At 41.3% G+C, this 20,767-nt stretch overlaps 1 protein-coding gene across 1 annotated transcript in view; it reads right to left on the bottom strand.

The window, feature by feature from the left end:
• Positions 1-210: 210 nt before the first annotated feature.
• The window catches only part of CALN1 (calneuron 1), a 482,900-nt gene continuing 462,343 nt past the window's right edge, over positions 211-20,767 (bottom strand). The window contains exon 6 of the mRNA XM_057749700.1: positions 211-894. Within this exon, the coding sequence (XP_057605683.1) occupies positions 697-894 (198 nt within the window). The 3' untranslated portion in view covers positions 211-696. The remainder of the gene's footprint in view (positions 895-20,767) is intronic.

Genomic DNA, 20,767 nt, shown 5'->3' on the forward strand with positions numbered 1-20,767 from the left:
GCTCTGATTTTCAAAGTTGGAAAGAGGGATTCAATTATTTAACTTCCTTGGAACTCTCTACTGATTAGGGAATAAGGTAGCCTTTTTTTTTTTTTTTTTAAAGTTTTCTTTCATGAGCCCAAGAAAAATGACCTCTCATGGGTCTCTATTTTTAGACCCAGGAGAATCTTATTTCTTCTGAAACTACTTGGTGAAGTTCACGAGATTTATTTCATAAGCAGGGCTGTTTCTGGCCAAGGTGTTCAGAGAGCCTAGCATAGGAATAACTCATTCCTGAGGATCCTGTGAAGTAGGTGTAATTATCCTGATGTTTATAGATGAGGAAACACATTCAGAGAAGCTGCACCCCTTGCCCAAGGTCACACAATAGGTCACTGTACTTGATCCAGCTTTGCCCACAGCTTAAACAGCCTCCTTGTATCACCCCGCGCAGCCCCCACTAAATAAAGGCCAACACCACAAAGTCACTCATCAAGTCACAGACCTCAGAGTCACCGGAGGCAGGAAGGGTCAATGGAGGTCTTGCAGAAATGCAGCTGGGGGAAAAATTAGGAAAAAAAAGAAAAAAGAAATCTAGCGCATCTTGGCAAAAAGGATCTTTTAACCTCGGTCCTGGATTTGTGGCTTCGTCCAGGACCACTTCGGCCGAGGAGACTGTGAACCCATTTTTCATACAGAGGGTGTGGAGGCGTTGGCCTATCCCAGACCAGGCAGAGAGCAGAAGCAGAGGTACCTACCGCCCTCAAACTCTGTCTGGCAGTTCCCCGAGGTCTCATTCAGGCTCTCTTCCTCGTTGATGATGATGTTCTCGATGTCCTTCATCGTCAAGTGGTCCCGGAAGGCGTGATAGAGGATGTGCTTCAGCTCTTCCAGAGTTATCCTCTGCATGTCGAACTGTGGAGAGAAAGAGGAGTGAGAGGGTCTGGGACACATGGGGGTGAGAACTCAACTTGGGGCATGACTAGCAAGCCTGAGCCTCCTCTACAAAGACTTGTCCCAGCTTTTCAAGACATCAGATGAGCAGTTTTCCGCCACGCTCAGCTCCAAGCACACTTGTGAACTTGCAGGAACTTCTTGGGAATTCAAGGAGTGCGAGTCCCCCCTCAGTCAAGACTCTTGGAGAAAAAGATGCCACCTGCTAGTTTGGTTTCCTACTCATCCAGCCATCTGCTGTCACCCCTCCACACCTCACGTACTTTGGAGTGTGTCACACTTCAGACAATGCATATGTCTCTAGAAAGTTTTAAATCTTCCAAGAAGCCAGCAATTCTCATCTTGCTCTAAGTATGTATCTTGTTCTAACAAGATTAAAGCACGTTCAAAGCTGTGTTTATGAGGAAGAACAGCTGAAAGAAAGGTGTAGTGTTTCCACTTATGTTCTTCCCCTGCTAGGGAGAAGATTTACTTTTCCACTCCATTTCTATCAGATTGGATCGTATCACTTTTTTGGTCGAGGAAATGTGAGTAGAAGTCACATAGGCCATATCGATTAAAAGTTTTAAGAGCCATTGAGTGGTTCTAGCCTGTGTCCTTTTCCTTCTCTCATGAGAACAGCATGACTTACAAAGAGGCTCTTCCTCCTGTCTGGGTCCCAGAATGAGGATAAAGTAGAGAAGGTAGCCCATAAAGGAAAAGTAATGTGAGTAAGAAATGCCCTTTGTCGTAGCCATAGAGATTTGGGGCTTCTTTGCTACCACAGTATAACTTGGTTTAAGTCAACAATACAGAAATTAGTACGAGGGTGATCAAAAATTATCCTCACTCCGCTGGTATTAAAACTTCTACTGGCCACACTGTCTTATCAGCGCTTTCCATTCAAGGCTACTGTCTCCCCAGTCACTGCTGTGCAGGGGTGAACATGTTATATCAGTTCATTTGTAACTGCAGTGCGAGCAAAAATGGATGCCCCACTTGTGATTTGCACGAAAGAAGAGCAGCGTGCAGTGATTTGTTTTTTGTGGTCTGAGGGTGTTCCTGGTGCCGTTATTTATCAAAGACTTTGTGTGCAGTATGGAGAAAGTGTTCTGTCGTGAAGAAGTGTGTGTGAATGGATAGAGTAGTTCAAGGAGGGTCGCACTAGTGTTAACAGCCCTATGAGGACAAAGATTCACTTCTGATGAAGATGTGAAGATAGCGGTGCATTCGTGGCTCGCAGCTCAGCCTAAAACATTTTTTAATGAGGGAGTATGAAAGCTTGTTGACAGATGGACAAAGTGTATTGAAAAGTAGGGAGATTATGTTGAAAAATAGTGTATTTGTCTTTTCTAAAAGTTAATTACAATAAATTCTACAGCCAGAGTGTGGATACTTTTTGACTTACCCTGATATATATAGAAATGAGAAGCTACCATAACAAAAATTCCAAAATATGATGTATGGATTCCAGGGCCAGGAAAATAAGAAAACTGTTATTGGAGGTTAGAAAGATAACAACATGTCTTATGCAGCAGCAAAACATTTGGTAAAGCTGTTGCCTGTGATAACTCGGAGGGCAGATATACATTGAATGAGTTTGTGGCTTTAGGTAAAAAGTCTGGGATGCAGCAGGCTCTGGTTGCAACTGACTGTTCATCTACAAGAAAGAGATGAGCTCAGAGTGAACTAAATCAGACAGAGGAAGACAAATGCTATATGATCTCACTTATGTGTGTAATCTACAAACAAACCAACAAACCCGCATTCACAGATCCAGAGAACAGATGGGTGGTTGCCAGGGGCAGGGGTGGGGAGTGGGTGAAATGGGTGAAGGGGGTCAAAAGGTCCAAACTTCCAGTAAAATAAATAAGTACTGCAGATGTAATATCCAGCATGGTGACTATAGTTAATAACATATTTGCAAGTTGCTAAGAGAATAGGTCTCAAAAGCTCTCATCACACACAAAAAAATGTGTAACTATGTGTGGTGACAGATGTTAACTAGGCTGCTTGTGGTGAGCATTTCATAATATATACAAATATCAAATCATTATCTTATATACATGAAACTTATATAATGTTATATGTTAATTATATCTCAATTTGAAAAAAACAAAACAAAACACTGATGAACTCAGGAAAGAATTGATTGGTTTGCAAGCCAGGAATAGAGACAACGTCCAAATTCCTGGTCTTGCAGGGTTTAAAGAAGCTATTGTTTCTCATTTCCGACTAGGAAGAGATAAAATTGAGAAATGCTATAAATAACAATTCAAGCCTTTAAAACAAATCAAAATGTCCCTGTGAAAATCTCTGAATATGTTAAGTGGCTCTCCCAGGAAGCTGGTCATTAAGTTTAGAGAGAGGTATGTCTCAAAAATAATTGTGGATGTGGCTATTAGTAGAAACCAATTGGAGTTAAGTAGATTTTAAAAATTGACTAAGTTTTTGAGAGAGCCAAGAGCAAACAGCTGGGACTAAGAGACTGTGACACTCAAAACTGGAAATTATCTTTGGGCTCCCAACCTTCCATGGGCACAAGCCACTTTGAGGATAAGCTACACAGGCCCCAAGAAGGATACATTTTCCAATACTCCTGATAGGGACAGAATAGGATAATTAAATAGTCAGTTCAGAAATCCCATCAGGGGATTAAAAACAAAAAAAGGGAACTCTAAAGGAGTTTGGGAGACTGCTGTAAGCTAATGACCAGTGAAGAAAAGAATATAGTAACCTAGCAACAATCTACTCTACCTTGAAAGAAGAGCAGGTACATCCAAGTGCCAGACACACTCAAGCCACAAACCCTGATAGTTAAAACACAAGACAATAGATATGGGGTCTGAATCTTTTTACATGAAGTCAGAGACTTAATAGTCCTTGAAGAGTAGCATTTCTGCATGTAGCCAAGACAGAAATATAGGTGAAAAGGGAAAGAAACTAGGTCAAATGGGACATAGTACTGAAACCTTAGCTGAATTGTTATATTTTAGCATATGTTACAACCCTTTTGCTAATATACACATGATCTAAATAGCACCATGAGAATCCCAGTTAAATCAAATAGGGCCAAAGGAGGAACTCGTGATGTAAGCCTTGACATCTGCTCAGGAATGAGGAAGAGGTGGTCTTCTCCCCTCCCCGCTTTTTATTTAATTATAAAAATGTAGCCCTCTTTGTGCTTGGGGCTGTGTTCCCTTGCCAGACTGCTCCTATCTGTCACAAGCATCCAATGCTAATAAACTCACTCTTTGCCTGTCACTTTGCCTCTCACTGAGTTCTTTCTGCAATGAGACAAAAGAACCTGAGCTTCAGTAAGTCCTGGCACCAGGTGAGTGGTTTTAACCAAAAGACAGTGGGTTCGGGTCCCCTCCTAGTTAGGGATCATAGGTTCAAGTCCCAGCCCGTGGGTTTGAGTCCCAGTCTGAGTTTTGGCCAGGTTCAAGTCCCATCTGAGAAAGAGCGCAGTTTCACCCTCAACAGGTGAGTACAAAGAGAACAGTGGACAAAGATGGAGCTCCCAGATGGTGATGAAATCGTGCCATGACATCAAGAGCTGTTTCCAGGAAGCAGAATTAGGGTCTAATCAAATTGCATTCCTCACCTCAAGGTCTGTTCAACAGGATTTCAGAATTACCCCGAGCCTTTGACTGTTATGTGTGTTCCATTGTTTGCTTTGCAGATGGGGATGTTTTTGGAGGTTAACCAGACCCTGCTCCACTACTATGTATTGAGTGTGTGTTGGGGGAGGGGGTGGAGTGGGGGGATAATTTGTCTTTGTAGTTCATACACGTCCAGATCAAGATAAGTCACAGCCAGATTTGATGTACATCTTGAGATTCCAGACCTCGAGTCTTCTGTTGTCATTGGATGGCACTTTGGGGTGTCTCCCTTGGGGACGGGATGAGTGTATTTTGTGGCTTAAGGGAGGGAAATAAGTATTTATGAACAAGAGCACGGGCTATAATGGGTTATATTATTTTAATGATTTCTCTCCCCTTGCAATTAGAGGATTATTATCTCCCTGCCCACTGGCAACAGGCTTTGGCCAATTGAATGAGAGTGAAAGTGATCTATAAGAAAGTGATGGAATTCCAAGGAGAAGTCTGAAAATTATCCGTGTGTTTTGCCATTTCTCTTTTTCTTCTGCCACAAAAACACACTAAATATGGGCTGTTCCTTCATCCTGGGTCCCAGAGTGAATGCAACATGGAGCTAATCCACGAAGGGCATGTAATTTGAGGGAGAAATAAACCCTGGCTGTTAGCCACTAAGGCTTTGGGATTTCTGCAGTATAACTGGCCCAAGACTGAATACAGAAATCAATGTTTTAAGTTAACCTGGAGCATGATGAAGGGAAGTTTGAGACATTTTTTTTCTCCCTACCTTCTTTGTAAAGAAATTCCTACCTTGCTTTCAATGTGCCACTTGTTCTGACAAATTAATTCGGGTTACTGGAACTTGCTGGAAACCTAAATAACTCAAGTTCAAAGCCATTTCTATGAGTAAGAATAATTGAAGGGGGAGTGTGTGTGTGTACAGTGGACTTGTTTTCTGCATCACAGTTTAATTGACTCTGAAAGTGAATTCTGAGATACACTTAGGATTGGCCCAAGACATCATCTCCCTTTAGATTTGCTAGTCTGGCAGAATTGATGGTGAGGGAGATGGACCTCACAGGTGGGAAATTTGGGGCCCCTCTGCCACGGTTAGAGACAAAGAGTGACAAAATCAAAGAGATTCTGAGAAAATGAGTAACCAGTTCCTGGAAGACCAACTGAGGGACCAGAATGCCTGGAAAAACTCTCACCCAATGAGAATTTGCTGAAATTCAGATATTAGGTGAAAAGAACTAGTCAGGGGATGTAAAAAGAAGGAAAAATGGAGACTCCAGAAATCTATAGTTTTCCTTTTATTTGGTTCTCTGGGTCATGTTTTAATGTTAAGATGCTAATAGTTAAGCAAAATCAGTTGAGGAGAATTCCATGTTTTCTGTATTGTCAGAATAGAGCTATCTTTTACAAGCTTGAAAGAAATCACTTTAAAACAATATGGGCACAGTGCCAACAAGTATTTCTTCCATGGTGAGCAATTCATTAAGCTTTTACATTTTTCTTGAGTCAATTTTGAAATTACGTCCTTTTTCAGAAAACCAGCCAAAAGATTTTCCCATTGTTAGCATGTAGCTCTGCACAACAGTTTCATGATTTTAAACTTCTCTCAATACTTCTTATATCCCATTTGTTATTTTTTACCCTATTTGTTTTTCTTTCTTCTAGATTTGATTTTTGTTGTTTCCACTTTAGCCTGTACAGCTGCTATTTTTAGGAACTTAAGGAGTTTTCCATTATGGTAAAATCTCTGTAGAGTCAATTACACAAATACAGTTATTCTTATTATGAGGGTGAGTCAAAAATTATCCATACTCTGGGTGTAGAATTTACAGAAATTTTAATATAACCTGAATGTGAATAATTTTTGACTCACCCTTGTGTATTATGTAGTCTTATAATTATAATCTGTATCTCGTATAACCTTGTTTTCTGGGGACGACCTGATTTATCAAAGGCTATGGATAACACATTACAGTCGGTGGAAAAGAATTGCATCTCCACAAATTGTTCTTTTCGTCCTAATATTTTTTAAACGAGGCTCTTCTTTATAGCAAAAAAAGATTGCTCTCCTAATTCAACAAATGGTTATTGAGGACAACTCCACACCAGACACCGTGATGGAGACACAAAGGTGGGCGAGACGTTGATCCTGCTCTCAAAAGACAAGCAAGTGAGCAATTTTAATTCACTGGGAGGACTGGCTGTGACCAGGGCCGTCCAGGATGGCTTGGAAACCCCTGGGGAACGTAAAAGCTCACAGGTCCATCAAATGGCCGTATGTTGAGTTCTTCAGAGGACTTGGAGCAGGAGAAGGTGGTGAGGGATGAGGTGAGAGCTGTGGGTGGGGTGGTAGTCAGTAAGAGCCTGTATGCCACAGTGAGGAGCTTGGTTGTTGTTTTTATTGAAGTATAGGTGATTTGCAATGTTGTGTTAGTTTCAGGTGTACAGCAACATGATTTGGTTATATATATGTGTATGTATATACATATTCTTTTCAGATTCTTTTTCATTATAGGATATTTCAAGATCTTGAATACAGTCCCCTGTGCTCTACGGCAGGTCCTTGTTGTTTATTTTCTATACAGTGGTGTGCATCTGTTAATCCCAAACTAAATTTAGTCCTCTCCCCCTTTCCCCTTCGGTACCTGTAAGTTGGTCTTCAATATCTGTGAGTCTATTTCTGTTTTGTAAATAAGCTCATTTGTATCTTATTTTAGACTCCACATATAAGTGATATCATATTTGTCTTTCTCTGCCTGACTCCACTTAGTAGGATACTCTCTAGGTCCATCCATAGCTTGATTGTTTTTGTTGTTGTTTGTTGGCTTTTACTTTTATATTGTGAAATATACATAACGTACATTACCATTTTATCCACTGTTAAGTGTACAGTTCAATGGCATATAACACATTCACATTGCTGTGCAACCATCACCACCATCCATCTCCAGAACTTTTTTTTAATCTTCCCCAACTGAAACTCCTTACCCATTAAACAGTATCTCTCTATCCCCACTCCTCACCCTCTGCCCCTGGCAACCACCATTGTACTTTCTAGCCAAACATGAATGTGACTGCTCTAGGTACCTCTTGGAGGTGGAACCATACAGTATTTGTCCTTCTGTGCTGGGCTAATTTCACTTGGGTCATGTCTGCAAGGATCATCAATGTTATCGTGTTTATTCCTCTTGAGGCTGAACAATATTCCGTTGCATGTGTACTTTGTTTTTCTGTTTATCCATCCCTGAATACTGTTATTGCTCCCAGCTTGTGGCTGTTGTAAAGAATGCTGCTGTGAATGTAGGTGTACAAACATTTGCTCATGTCCCCGTTTTCAGTTGTTTGGGGTATATACCTAGAATTGGAATTGCCGAATCAAATGGTAATTCTAAGCTTAATTTTTTGAGGAATGGAGCTGAATTTTATCTTTTGGGTAGGATGGGGTACCATTAAAGGATTTTCACCAGAGAACTCACTTCATCACATTTGAGCCTGTGAAAAACTACCTTTTGCTGGCACAAGCCGCAAGATGACCAGAGGGAAGGCTATTGAAATAACAGGTTTGGAAACTATGCTGGTGTTAAAATAGCCTGCCAGATCCAAGGTGAAGCCACTTCTGCCCAGGGTGGGGTGTCACGTCAGCAAACCAAAACCTAGATAACTTTCATGGCCCTGTAAGCACGCCTCTTGACAAGAAACACAGTATGTCCAGCCAGCCAACTCCCAAATGCCAACCCAACTCTGGGCCTTCTCACCCCAAACAAGGGTGACCTTGTGACTCCAGCCAATCAGGTATTTTCTCTTTTTTCTCTTCTTTGTTCTTTACGCTTTATCCTATAAAAGCTTCCTGCCTTCTGCCCCATTTTGCAGTTCTCAGAATGGAGACTGTCCACTTCATCAAGCATTAAATAAAGTTTGTTGGTAGCACCGAAATTCTCTTCTTTAACCATTTTTTAAGCGTGGGCTATGGCAACAGAATATTCAAGAGCCATGTACGAGGTTGACAAGATGACTCATGGTGTGTGGAGGGTGAAGTCCAATGAACCAATCAGAATGGGTTCTACGTTCAGCCGAATGGGAACAGAGGAAGAACAGGTCTGGAGAGAAAGGTGACATGTGAAACTGTGGATGAGTGCATTGGCGGCTCCTGAGGGACAGCCCAACAGAACAGCCCAGGAGGCAGTAGGATGTGCAGATATGGGCTAATGACCTGGAAGTCATTTGTACATAGATGATAATAAAATTCATTAGAGGAGAAAAAAGATGGCAGCGAAGTAGAGGGATGTGGAATGCATCCCTCTCCACAGATGCATTGGGAATGCACCAAAGGATGCAATAATTCCCACAGAGAACCAGCTGAACACCAGCAGATGACCTCGGACACCAGAAAGGACCGCAAGGATCCCGACATAACTGGTAGGGAGGCATCTACCACGGCTCAAAGAGGGTGAAGCGGCGGAGCTGTGGCAGACGGGAGGGAGTGAGAAACACACGGAGGGTCCGCACCGCAGCTCGGCGTTCCCGGACCCAGACGTCGATTCACAGCTGAACAGAGGGTCCGGGAGTGGGAGCGTGAGAACCGGAGAGCTGGTTCAGGGTGAGAAACATTGTTGCCAGTAAGGTGACGGACCGAGAGGACAGGAGGGAAGAGGTCCGCAGCGAGCAGTGCCCGTCCCTGAGAGCTGCCCGGCCATGATGACGGCTGGAGGCTGCAGGCTCACGGGCGGGGGGGAGGAGCCGCGGCCATAGCCTCTCTCTCTCTTTCGGCGCCACTGCAACAGGCAGTGGAGAGACGCCCTGCGGGCCACCTAAGGCACTCAGGGATAACAAGCACCCTCAGGCACTCGGGCGGCGCTAGATTAAAACCCCTTGGAACTCCGGCAGCAGGGAGGCTGCCGAGAAAAACAAACAAAACGAAACAAAACAAAAAACCCGAGAGAGGCCCAACTCTGAGACTTTCTGTTTACACCTGAGCCTCTGGCGTCCCTCTGCAACAGGCACCTCCAAGCCCGACTGAAACAACAGTGCGCCACTGCTCACTCACTCCCAGGGGAAGGAGCCACTATTGTACCCTCTCCCTCCCCACACACCGATGCTTACAGACGAACAATAAAGGAAGCTCTGCTGGTCACAGAATAATGCAAAAAAACCCAGGGCGAGCAGAAGGACACTTACAGCTGAGACTCTAAGGAAACAGAAATATTAGTATCAATTCTATTGAACTGGTCCATTCTGGGATCAGTTCTGGATTTTTTTTTTCTTTTTCCTTTATTAATTACGATCTTAGTCCTAAGGGATCTACAAGTTTTATAACGATTTTTTTAATGCTATTTTTTATTCTATTTTTAGTTTTTTGCCTTTTTATATACTTCTATTTCTAGCTAAGTTTTTGGTAGTACAGACAACATATCTCTCATACTTTCCTCTCATCCCTATCTTTTATACATTTCTATTCCTTTCTTCTTATTTGCATATTTCCAATCACACTATGCTCTTCTGTTCTCCTTTCTTCCATCCATTCTTAGTTTATTTTATCTTAACATACTTATAAGCAACACTATCGATCTGCTCAGACTCCTTGCTCTATTCTCCAGATGATGCACCGCCTTGGTATTTAATATTAGGTTTTCGTCTTTATCTTAGTTCTTAGTACAATTGTCTAATTTCATTCTGAGAATCTCCATTCTGTCTGGTGGTACTCTAGCTCTTTTCTATATTTGATTCTAGCTTACAAAATCTCCCTGGATTAGTGTTTGTATGTTTAAGATGTTATTTGTTTGTTTGCTTTTGCTTTTGTCTCTGATTTGTTCTGTTTCAGTTGTCAATTTCTGTTGGATTTCTCTTTGAATATCTGATAGCATACTGGGGTTCTGTCAGGTCTTTCCAGAGCCTTATGTCCTAATGGATTCAGTAATTGTGTGTCTTATACATGTATGTGTTTCCTAGACTTAGTATCTGTTTAATCCAATACTTGGACATTAGTTTGAGGCTTGGACAGTCTTCTATAAACACCTCTATCGCCAGGACAAGCAACCCCAAAAGTTTGGACAACCATGAGGAAACAAAGAAACACCATGCAGGCAAAGGAGCAGGAAAAAAACCCACAAGACCAAATAAATGAGGAGGAAATAGGAAAAATGCCTGAAAAAGAATTTAGAGTAATGATAGTAAAAATGATACAAAATCTCGATAACAAAATAGAGAAAGTACAAGAAACAGTTCATAAGAACTCAGAAAAACAAACAGCAATGGATAACAAAATAAATGAAATTAAAAATACTCTAGATGCTATAACCAGCAGAATGACTGAGGCAGAAGAACGAATAAGTGAGTTGGAAGATAGAATGGGGGAAATAAATGCCACAGAGCAGGAAAAAGAAAAAAGAATAGAAGACAGTCTCAGAGACCTCAGCGATAACATTAAATGTACCAACATTCAAATTATACGCATCCCAGAAAAAGAAGAAAAAAACAAAGGATCTGAGAAAATATTTGAAGAAGTTATAGTGGAAAACTTCCCCAACATGGGAAAGGAAATAATTAAGCAAGTCCAAGAAGCACAGAGAGTCCCATACAGAATAAACCAAAGGAGAAATACACCAAGGCACATATTAATCAAACTAACGACAATTAAACACAAAGAAAAAATATTAAAAGCAGCAAGAGAAAAGCAACAAATAACATATAAGGGAAAACCCATAAGGATAACAGCTGACCTTTCTACAGAAACTCTGCAGGCCAGAAGGGAATGGCAGGATATACTGAAAGTCCTGAAAGAGAGAAACCTACAGCCAAGAATACTCTACCCAGCAAGAATCTCATTCAGATTTGAGGGAGAAATCAAAAGCTTTCCAGACAAGCAAAAGTTAAGAGAATTCAGCACCACCAAATCAGCCTTACAACAAGTGCTAAAGGAACTTCTCTAAGCAGGAAACACAAGAAAAGGAAAAGACCTACAAATACAAACCCAAAACAATTCAGAAAATGGTAATTGGAACACACATGTCAATAATCACCTTAAATGTAAATGGATTAAATGCTCCAACCAAAAGACACAGACTGGCTGAATGGATACAAAAACAAGACCCTTCTATATGCTGCCTACAAGAAACCCACTTCAGACCAAGGGATACATATAGACTGAAAGGAAAGGGGTGGAAAAAGATATTCCATGCAAATGGAAGTCAAAAGAAAGCTGGAGTAGCAATACTCATATCAGACAAATTAGACTTGAAAGTAAAGACTATTAAAAGAGACAAGGAAGGACACTACATAATGATCAAGGGATCCATTCAAGAAGAACATATCACAATGGTAAATATCTATGCCCCCAACATAGGAGCACCTCAATACATAAGGCAAATGCTAACAGCTATAAAAGGGGACATCGACAGTAACACAATAATAGTGGGAGACTTGAACACCCCACTTACATCAATGGACAGATCATCCAAACAGAAAATAAATAAAAACACACAAGCTTTAAACGACACATTAGACCATCTTGACTTAATTGATATTTATAGGACATTCCATCCAAAAATGACAGACTACACTTTCTTCTCAAGTGCACACGGAACATTTTCCAGGATCGATCACATCTTGGGTCATAAATCAAACCTCGGCAAATTCAAGAAAATTGAAATCATATCAAGCATCTTCTCAGACCACAACGCCATGAGACTAGATATCAATTATAGGAAAAAACCCGCAAAAAATACAAACACATGGAGGCTAAACAATTCACTCTTAAACAACCAAGAAATCAATAAAGAAATCAAAGAGGAAATCAAAAAATATCTAGAAAAAACCGACAATGAAAACACAACAACCCAAAACCTATGGGATGCAGCAAAAGCAGTTCTAAGAGGGAAGTTTATAGCAATACAGTCCTACCTTAAGAAACAAGAAAATTATCGAATAAACAACCTAACCTTACATCTAAAACAATTAGAAAAAGAAGAACAAAGAAACCCCAAAGTGAGCAGAAGGAAAGAAATCATAAAGATCAGAGCAGAAATAAATGAAAAAGAAAGGAAGGAAGCAATAGCAAAAATTAATAAAACTAAAAGTTGGTTCTTTGAGAAGATTAACAAAATTGATAAACCATTAGCCAGACTCATCAAGAAAAAAAGGGAGAAGATGCAAATCAACAGAATTAGAAATGAAAAAGGAGAAGTCACAACGGACACCTCAGAAATACAAAACATCATGAGAGACTACTACAAGCAACTATATGCCAATAAATTGGATAACCTGGAAGAAATGGATACATTCTTAGAAAAATACAATCTTCCAAGACTGAACCAGGAAGAAATAGAAACCATGAACAGACCAATCACAAGTACGGAAATTGAGGCAGTGATTAAAAATCTCCCAACACACAAAACCCAGGACTAGATGGATCCACAGGCAAATTCTATCAAACATTTAGAGAAGAGCTAACACCTATCCTTCTCAAACTCTTCTAAAATATTGCAGAAGGCAGAACACTCCCAAACTCATTCTACGAGACCACCATCACCCTGATACCAAAACCAGGCAAAGATGTCATAAAAAAAGAAAACTACAGACCAATATCACTGATGAATATAGATGCAAAAATCCTCAGCAAAATACTAGCTAACAGACTCCAACAGCACAGTAAAAAAATCATCCACCATGATCAAGTGGGGTTTATCCCTGGGATGCAAGGATTCTTCAATATACGCAAATCAATCAACGTGATACATCATATCAACAAATTGAAGGATAAAAACCATATGATCACCTCAATAGATGCAGAAAAAGCTTTTGACAAAGTTCAACATCCATTTATGATAAAAGCTCTCCAGAAAATGGGCATAGAAGGAAATTACCTCAACATAATAAAAGCCATATATGAGAAACCAAAAGCCAACATCGTTCTCAGTGGGGAAAAACTGGAAGAATTCCCTCTAAGAACAGGAACAAGACAAGGGTGTCCACTCTCACCATTATTATTCAACATAGTTTTGGAAGTTTTAGCCACAGCAATCAGAGAAGAAAAAGAAATAAAAGGAATCCAAATTGGAAAAGAAGAAGTCAAATTGTCACTCTTTGCAGATGACATGATATTATACATAGAAAACCCTAAAGACTCTACCAGAAAACTGCTAGCACTAATTGATGAGTTTAGTAAAGTAGCAGGATACAAAATTAATGCACAGAAATCTCTTGCGTTCCTATACACTAACAACGGAAGAGTAGAAAGAGAAATTAAGGAAACTCTCCCATTCACCACTGCAACAAAAAGAATAAAATACCTAGGAATAAACCTGCCTAAGGAGTCAAAAGATCTGTATGCAGAAAACTTTAAGACATTGCTGAAAGAAATCAAAGATGACACAAACAGATGGAGGGACATACCATGTTCCTGGATTGGAAGAATCAACATCGTGAAAATGACTGTACTACCCAAAGCAATTTACAGATTCAATGCAATCCCCATCAAATTACCAATGGCATTTTTCACAGAACTAGAGCAAGAAATTGTACGATTTGTATGGAAATGCAAAAGACCCCGAATAGCCAAAGCAATCTTGAGAAGGAAAAATGGAGTTGGTGGAATTAGCCTTCCTGACTTCAAACTATACTACAAGGCCATAGTGATCAAGACAGTATGGTACTGGCACAAAAATAGAAAGGAAGATCAATGGAATAGAATAGAGAACTCAGAAGTAAGCCCAAACACATACGGGCACCTTATCTTTGACCAAGGAGGCACGAATATACAATGGAAAAAAGACAGCCTCTTCAATAAGTGGTGCTGGGAAAATTGGACAGCAACATGTAAAAGAATGAAATTAGAACACTTCCTAACACCATACACACAAATAAACTCCAAATGGATTAAAGACCTACATGTAAGGCCAGACACTATCAAACTCCTAGAGGAAAACATAGGCAGAACACTCTATGACATCCATCAAAGCAAGATCCTTTTTGACCCACCTCCTAGAATCATGGAAATAAAATCAAGAATAAACGAATGGGACCTCATGAAACTTAAAAGCTTTTGCACAGAGAAAGAAACCACAAACAAGACTAGAAGGCAACCCTCAGAATGGAAAAAATAGTTGCCTATGAAACAATGGACAAAGGATTAGCCTCCAAAATATACAAGCAGCTCCTGCAGCTTCATACCAAAAAAGCAAATAACCCAATCCACAAATGGGCGGCAGACCTAAACAGACATTTCTCCAAAGAAGACATACAGATGGCCAACAAACACATGAAAAGATGCTCAACATCACTAATCATCAGAGAAATGCAAGTCAAAGCCACAATGAGGTATCACCTCACACTGATCAGAATGGCCATCATCACAAAATCTGGAAACAACAAATGTTGGAGAGGGTGTGGAGAAAAGGGAACTCTCCTGCACTGTTGGTGGGAATGTAAGTTGGGACAGCCACTATGGAAAACAATTTGGAGGTTCCTTTAAAAACTACAAATAGAACTACCATATCATCCAGTAATCCCACTCCTGGGCATATACCCAGAGAAAACCATAATCCCAAAAGAAACATGTACCATAATGTTTATTGCAGCACTCTTTACAATAGCCAGGACATGGAAGCAACCGAAATGCCCATCAACAAATGAATGGATACAGAAGATGTGGCATATATATACAATGGAATATTACTCAGCTATAAAAAGGGATGAGATGGAGCTATATGTAACGAGGTGGATAGACCTAGAGTCTGTCATACAGAGTGAAGTAAGTCAGAAAGAGAAAGACAAATATTGTATGCTAACTCATATATACGGAATCTAAAAATGGTACTGATGAACTCAGTGACAAGAACAAGGACGCAGATGCAGAGAATGGACTGGAGAACTCGAGATTTGGGAGGGGGTGGGGGGTGAAAAGGAAGCTGAGACGAAGCGAGAGAGTAACACAGACATATATATACTACCAACTGTAAAACAGATAGCCAGTGGGAAGCTGTTGTATAACAAAGGAAGTTCAACTCGAGGATGGAAGATGCCTTAGAGGACTGGGGCGGGGAGGGTGGGGGAGACTCGAGGGAGGGTGGGGGGGAGTCGAGGGAGGGAGGGAATACGGGGATATGTGTATAAAAACAGATGATTGAACTTGGTGTACCCCCAAAAAAATAATAAATAAATAAATAAAATTTAAAAAAAAATAAAAAAATAAAAGTCATTAGAAAGGACGGTAACACCTGGGAAGAGTGTACTGAGGATGAAAAAGCCCAGGAAAGTCATTGCGAGGATATCAAGATAAGCAGATGCGCAGCCTCCATTACAGAAGGGGCAAGGTGTGTGTGTGATATTAGGACTTATAATAAGTATATATTTTGGTCTTCCATCCATTGTTCCTGGCTCACAGCTCCCTAAACCCTTGGGATTTCTGAAGTGAGAAGAGCAATGGAGCATCTTTTTTATCGTCTTTGGTCCTTTTCCTCAGTTCCTCAGAGCTATAAATGGGTGTCTCCTTATTCATAACACGCCCCTTTCATCCACAACGGAGTTTATGTTAATGAGGTGACTTTCGGAAATCCTCTAAAGACGGAGGAGAGGGTCGCCAGAGGACTGTCATGAATAGACGTTTGGAACTTTCAATCTCATCCCCTGCTATCCAGGGAGGGGAGAGGGGCTGGAGGTTGAATCAATCCGTAATGGCCAACGATTTAATCAACCACGGCTATGTTACGACACCACCATAAAAACCAAAAAGGAGGGGGTTTAGAGAGCTTCCAGGTTAGTGAACCAGTAAGCATCCACGCGCCACCATGCCAGGCCCCCACCTCCACGAGGACAGAAGCCTCTTTGTTGGGGACCTCACCTTATGTATCTAGCCACTGCAGGTCGTGGGAACCTCCGATTTATAGCCAGTCAGTTAGAAGCGCAGGTGACAGCCTGGACTGGTGATTGGCGTCTGAGGTGGTGGGGTGGGGGGCAGTCTTGTGAGATCGGACCCTTAGCTTGTGGAGTCTGATACTGTCTCTGGGTAGACAGTGTCAGAACTGCGTTGAATTGTAGGACACCCAGCTGGTGATGGAGAATTGCTTGGTGGAGCGTGTATGGGGGGGGGAACTCACACATTGGAAGTGGGGACAGAACTGTAGTGTGCATTGGTATCAATGTACACAATCTGTCATTAAAAATATTTAAGTGCCTTGTGTTGGGGAAAAAAAACCTATTTATCCATCAATATGACTATGCTTGTTTTCTTTCTGTGTGCGTTTTCCATTAAATGTCTCCACTTTGGTTTTTAAACTTTCTGTGTTACATTAAAATGTCTCTTTAAAAAGGTATGTCTCTTGGGAGGGATAAATTAGGCGTTTGGGATTAAAATATACACACTACTGTATATAAAATAGATAACCAACAAGGACCTAATGTATAGCGCAGAGAACTACACTCAATATCTTGTAATAACCTATAATGGAAAATAATCTAAAAAAGAATATATGTATATATACATAACTGAATATATATATGACTGAATCACTTTACTGTACATCTGAAACTAACACCACATTATAAATCAACTATATTTCAATAAAAACATTAAAAACTTCAAAAAATGTGTTTCTTATAAAGAGAATGTACATTTTTTATAAAGAGAATAGAATTGGATTTTTAAAAAATCTAATGTGAGATTCTTTGCCTTCCAATGATGGAGTTTAGTTATGTTTTCATATATTGTTATAAACATGTTTGGCTGTACTTTTGTTATTTCATCTCCTGCTTTCTAGCCTTCAGACCTTCCTTATGTTTTTCTTGCCTTTTGTCTTTTGAGAAAAGAAAACCCTACAGTTGTCCTAGTTTTGATTATACTGGTGGGTATCTTTCCATTTATCAAATGCATTACTTAAGCCATAATTTCTTATATTGTCAAATTCAAGAAATTAAATTGCATTTTCTCATCTTTCTTTACATACGATAAGAAAATTTATAAACCGTCATGTTCCTATCTCTTACCTGACACTTCACAGTCTTTGTAAGTTTAATTTAAGATTTATCATGCCATGTTTTCTACTATTTGCATCTTGTTCTAGAACACTATTTGGCTTCTGCAGTTAATTTTGTAACATTTATAACAGCTACTGCTATTTCATTGTATTTAATTGACTTCAGTGCTCAGTTCCATTTTTCTGACTTTCCCAACCCTGAGCACCTGATTTCCATCCAATTATCTGCTACAAAACTTAACAAAAATAGTTTGACAATGAAGATTTGCAAACATTACATTTTTTGAGTTCTTATAATCTGGTAATACTTCCCTCCATTCCCCACATCCCATGACAGATAACTTAGTTTGGTAGAAAATTCTAGAATCGCACAAAATTTCCCTTCCAAGCTCCATTGGAACTTCTCCAGTTCCAATGTTGTTTATTGTGGGGGAGGAGCAAAGAGGTTGGATGGTGGCCTAAGTTTTCACTTGAAGATCTCTTTTTTTTCTTTTTTCCTTCCCGGACACTATTCCTAGTAGGAATGTTTCATCATCCATGAAACTAAAAAAATGTTTTCCATGATCTGCTAAATGACGTTTTTGCATTAATCTTGGCTGGAGTTTTAGAGGGGGCATCTTCTCTTTCCTGTTTCCTGACAATCACCTTGGTTCTTGTCTTTCTCCTGTTCTAATACATTCCCTTCTCTAGAACACAAAGTTTTCTTAAATGTCTATTCTTTGTTTCCAAAGTTTTCATCTTTTCTCTAATAATTTTTATCACTTTGTTTTGTATTGCACATTACTCAGTTTTTTTATTTGTTTTTTTGGTGGGGGTTTGTTTGCTTGTTTTGCACTGTTAATTCTATTCCTACTGTCTCTAGGGCAGGTTTTGATCCTGCAGTGTAATTTTATTTCCTTCCCTAATCTTATTATTTTATATTATTTATTGTATTATGTATTATATTATTATTTACTTACCCATTACTTTTTTGCCCCAGATGGTTATGCGTGCTGCTTAAAAAAAACAAAACAAAAAAGATCTAAAAATCTCTTGCATCACTTTTAAAGGTTAAAATATTGGGACTTCCCCGCTGGCACAGTGGTTAAGAATCTGCCTGCCAATGCAGGGGACACAGGTTTGATCCCTGGTCTGGGAAGATCCCACATGCCGCGGAGCAACTAAGCCCGTGCGCCACAACTACTGAGGCTGCACACTGCAACTACTGAAGCCTGTGTGCCTAGAGCCCATGCTCTGCAACTAGAGAAGCCACCACACTAAGAAACCAGTGCGCTGCAAGGAAGAGTAACCCCTGCTCACCACAAGTAGAGAAAGCCTGGGTGCAGCAGTAAGGACCGAATGCAGCCAAAAAGTAAATAAAGTAAAAAAAAAAAAATTACAATATTAAAGAACTTGAGACAGGCCTCGCCTATAATTCTCACGTGATTAGCTCCTCCTCTGCATTCCTTTCCTTAGGCTTGTTAAAGTGTAATTGATCCAATGTTATAGTTGTTATTGTTTCTGTTTCCGAACACATAAAGAGAAACAGGTGAACCAAATGCCCCACTTGTCAAACGAGAGAGTGGCTAGGATGTTTTGGGCCCTACCGCCCAGTAGGCTGCGGGGATTTTCGCTGAGCTTCAGGCACTGTGTGTGTCCATGAGCTCGGTGTACAATCCCTATAGCCGTTCCTCAGCCGCCGCTTTGTGGAGACAGACAATCTCTTGCTCAGGAAGCCTGATTCTCTCAACGTGGGAAGATGGCTGTTCATCCTCTGTCCGTCCAGCCCAGTGATTCTAACGTGTGTTCCCTGGACCAGCAGCACCCGCCGCACCTGGAAATTAGTTGGAAATGCACATTTCCAGCCCCATCCCAGACCCGCTGAATCACAGGCTCTGGGGGTGGGTCTGAGGAGCCCGTATTTAACAAGCCCTCCAAAGGATTCTGATGTTCAGTCAGGCCTGAACGATGGCATATAAAGTTCTAGTCCAGAAAGGAGACCCTTCTCCCAGCACGTGGTAGTGAAACATCCAGGACTTCCTGCTGTGCTTTCCAGGAATTATAGTCTCTAAATAGGTGCAGAAACAGAGGAGCTGATGGGTCCTAGAAGTCAGGCAGCTCTGTGGCTCCAACAGACAAAGAAGTTCGTTCTCTCAGGATCCCCTCTGTTCTTCTCTTCTGGGGCATTGATGTAAACAGTGGGATGTCAAAGGATTCCCCTGGCCTTTCGGGGGTCCCTCTCCTAGCGGGACTCAGAGGGAGGAGCGTGCAGTATTGGCTGCGAGCTGGACCCCCTCCCTCCACCAGTGCAGACGGCTTGAATGGGGGCAGCACTGGGGCCTCGGGCTTCCCTGATCTCTTTACCGCTGCTCTTCCACTGGGAGTTGCTTCTGTGTTTATCGGCCTCTGCCAGCGGCTGACGAAGCCTCTGAGGACAAGCACTGTGCCTTACACACTGTTTACACCCAGTCCTTTTACAGAGCCGGGTCCCAGCTGGATGCGGGACATACGTTTGCTGAATGAATAAATGTGACTCTTCCATTTGCTCCAAAGCAAAGACTTTCCCATGCCTTCCCTCCCTGCTCAGTGTTCCCCCACCAAATCCATGAGAGGGCCAGGAAGAGCTCCGGGTGCAATGAAACTCCCTGTGATCAGATTCCCTACCTTTTCAAGGTGAAAGAGCAGGGAAATTGAATGCGTTTTCCCGCTGTGAGAGGAACCTCAGGGGTGCCTGCGTCTCCAGGCAAGTCCTGAATCCTTGATAAGATGAAACGCTCGGCCCCTGGAAGGACGGAGCTATGTGCTCTCCGCTGGGTGCTCTGCTCTCTGAGGCCTTTGCCTCCAGGCCCCCACTCCTGCCTCATACCGAGACCTGCCCTGCTGGGGGCTGCATCTTCCCCGACCAGCTTTTAGGTGAATCCAAACTCATTTCAACTTTTACAGAAGGTGTGAAATAAATTTGATGCCACACAGTGCTTTCTCCTCTGGAGAGAAGGATGAGCTGATTAAGCAGTGGGACAGGCCCATGTCTATTCTTCTCTCTGCTCATTTTGAAAAGGCATCAGCCCACCAAGAGAGAGGGTGGCCAGGAAGCTCAGTGGGTCAGAGCTTCCCAGCCAGCGGGTGGAATTGGCTACAGTCTGCCACGGTGGTGACCCCTACACTCTGGGTCATCTGGACAGATCTTGGGGAGAGTCCCACCCACATGACTCATCCACGTATCTGGGTGCAGCAGAAAAATACAGCCATTTTCTAAGTGTGCCCTGAACATCAATGTGGCAAGGTCATTAGAGC

This window comes from Hippopotamus amphibius, chromosome 9 (genome assembly GCF_030028045.1).
Source record: "Hippopotamus amphibius kiboko isolate mHipAmp2 chromosome 9, mHipAmp2.hap2, whole genome shotgun sequence".
NCBI lineage: Eukaryota > Metazoa > Chordata > Mammalia > Artiodactyla > Hippopotamidae > Hippopotamus > Hippopotamus amphibius.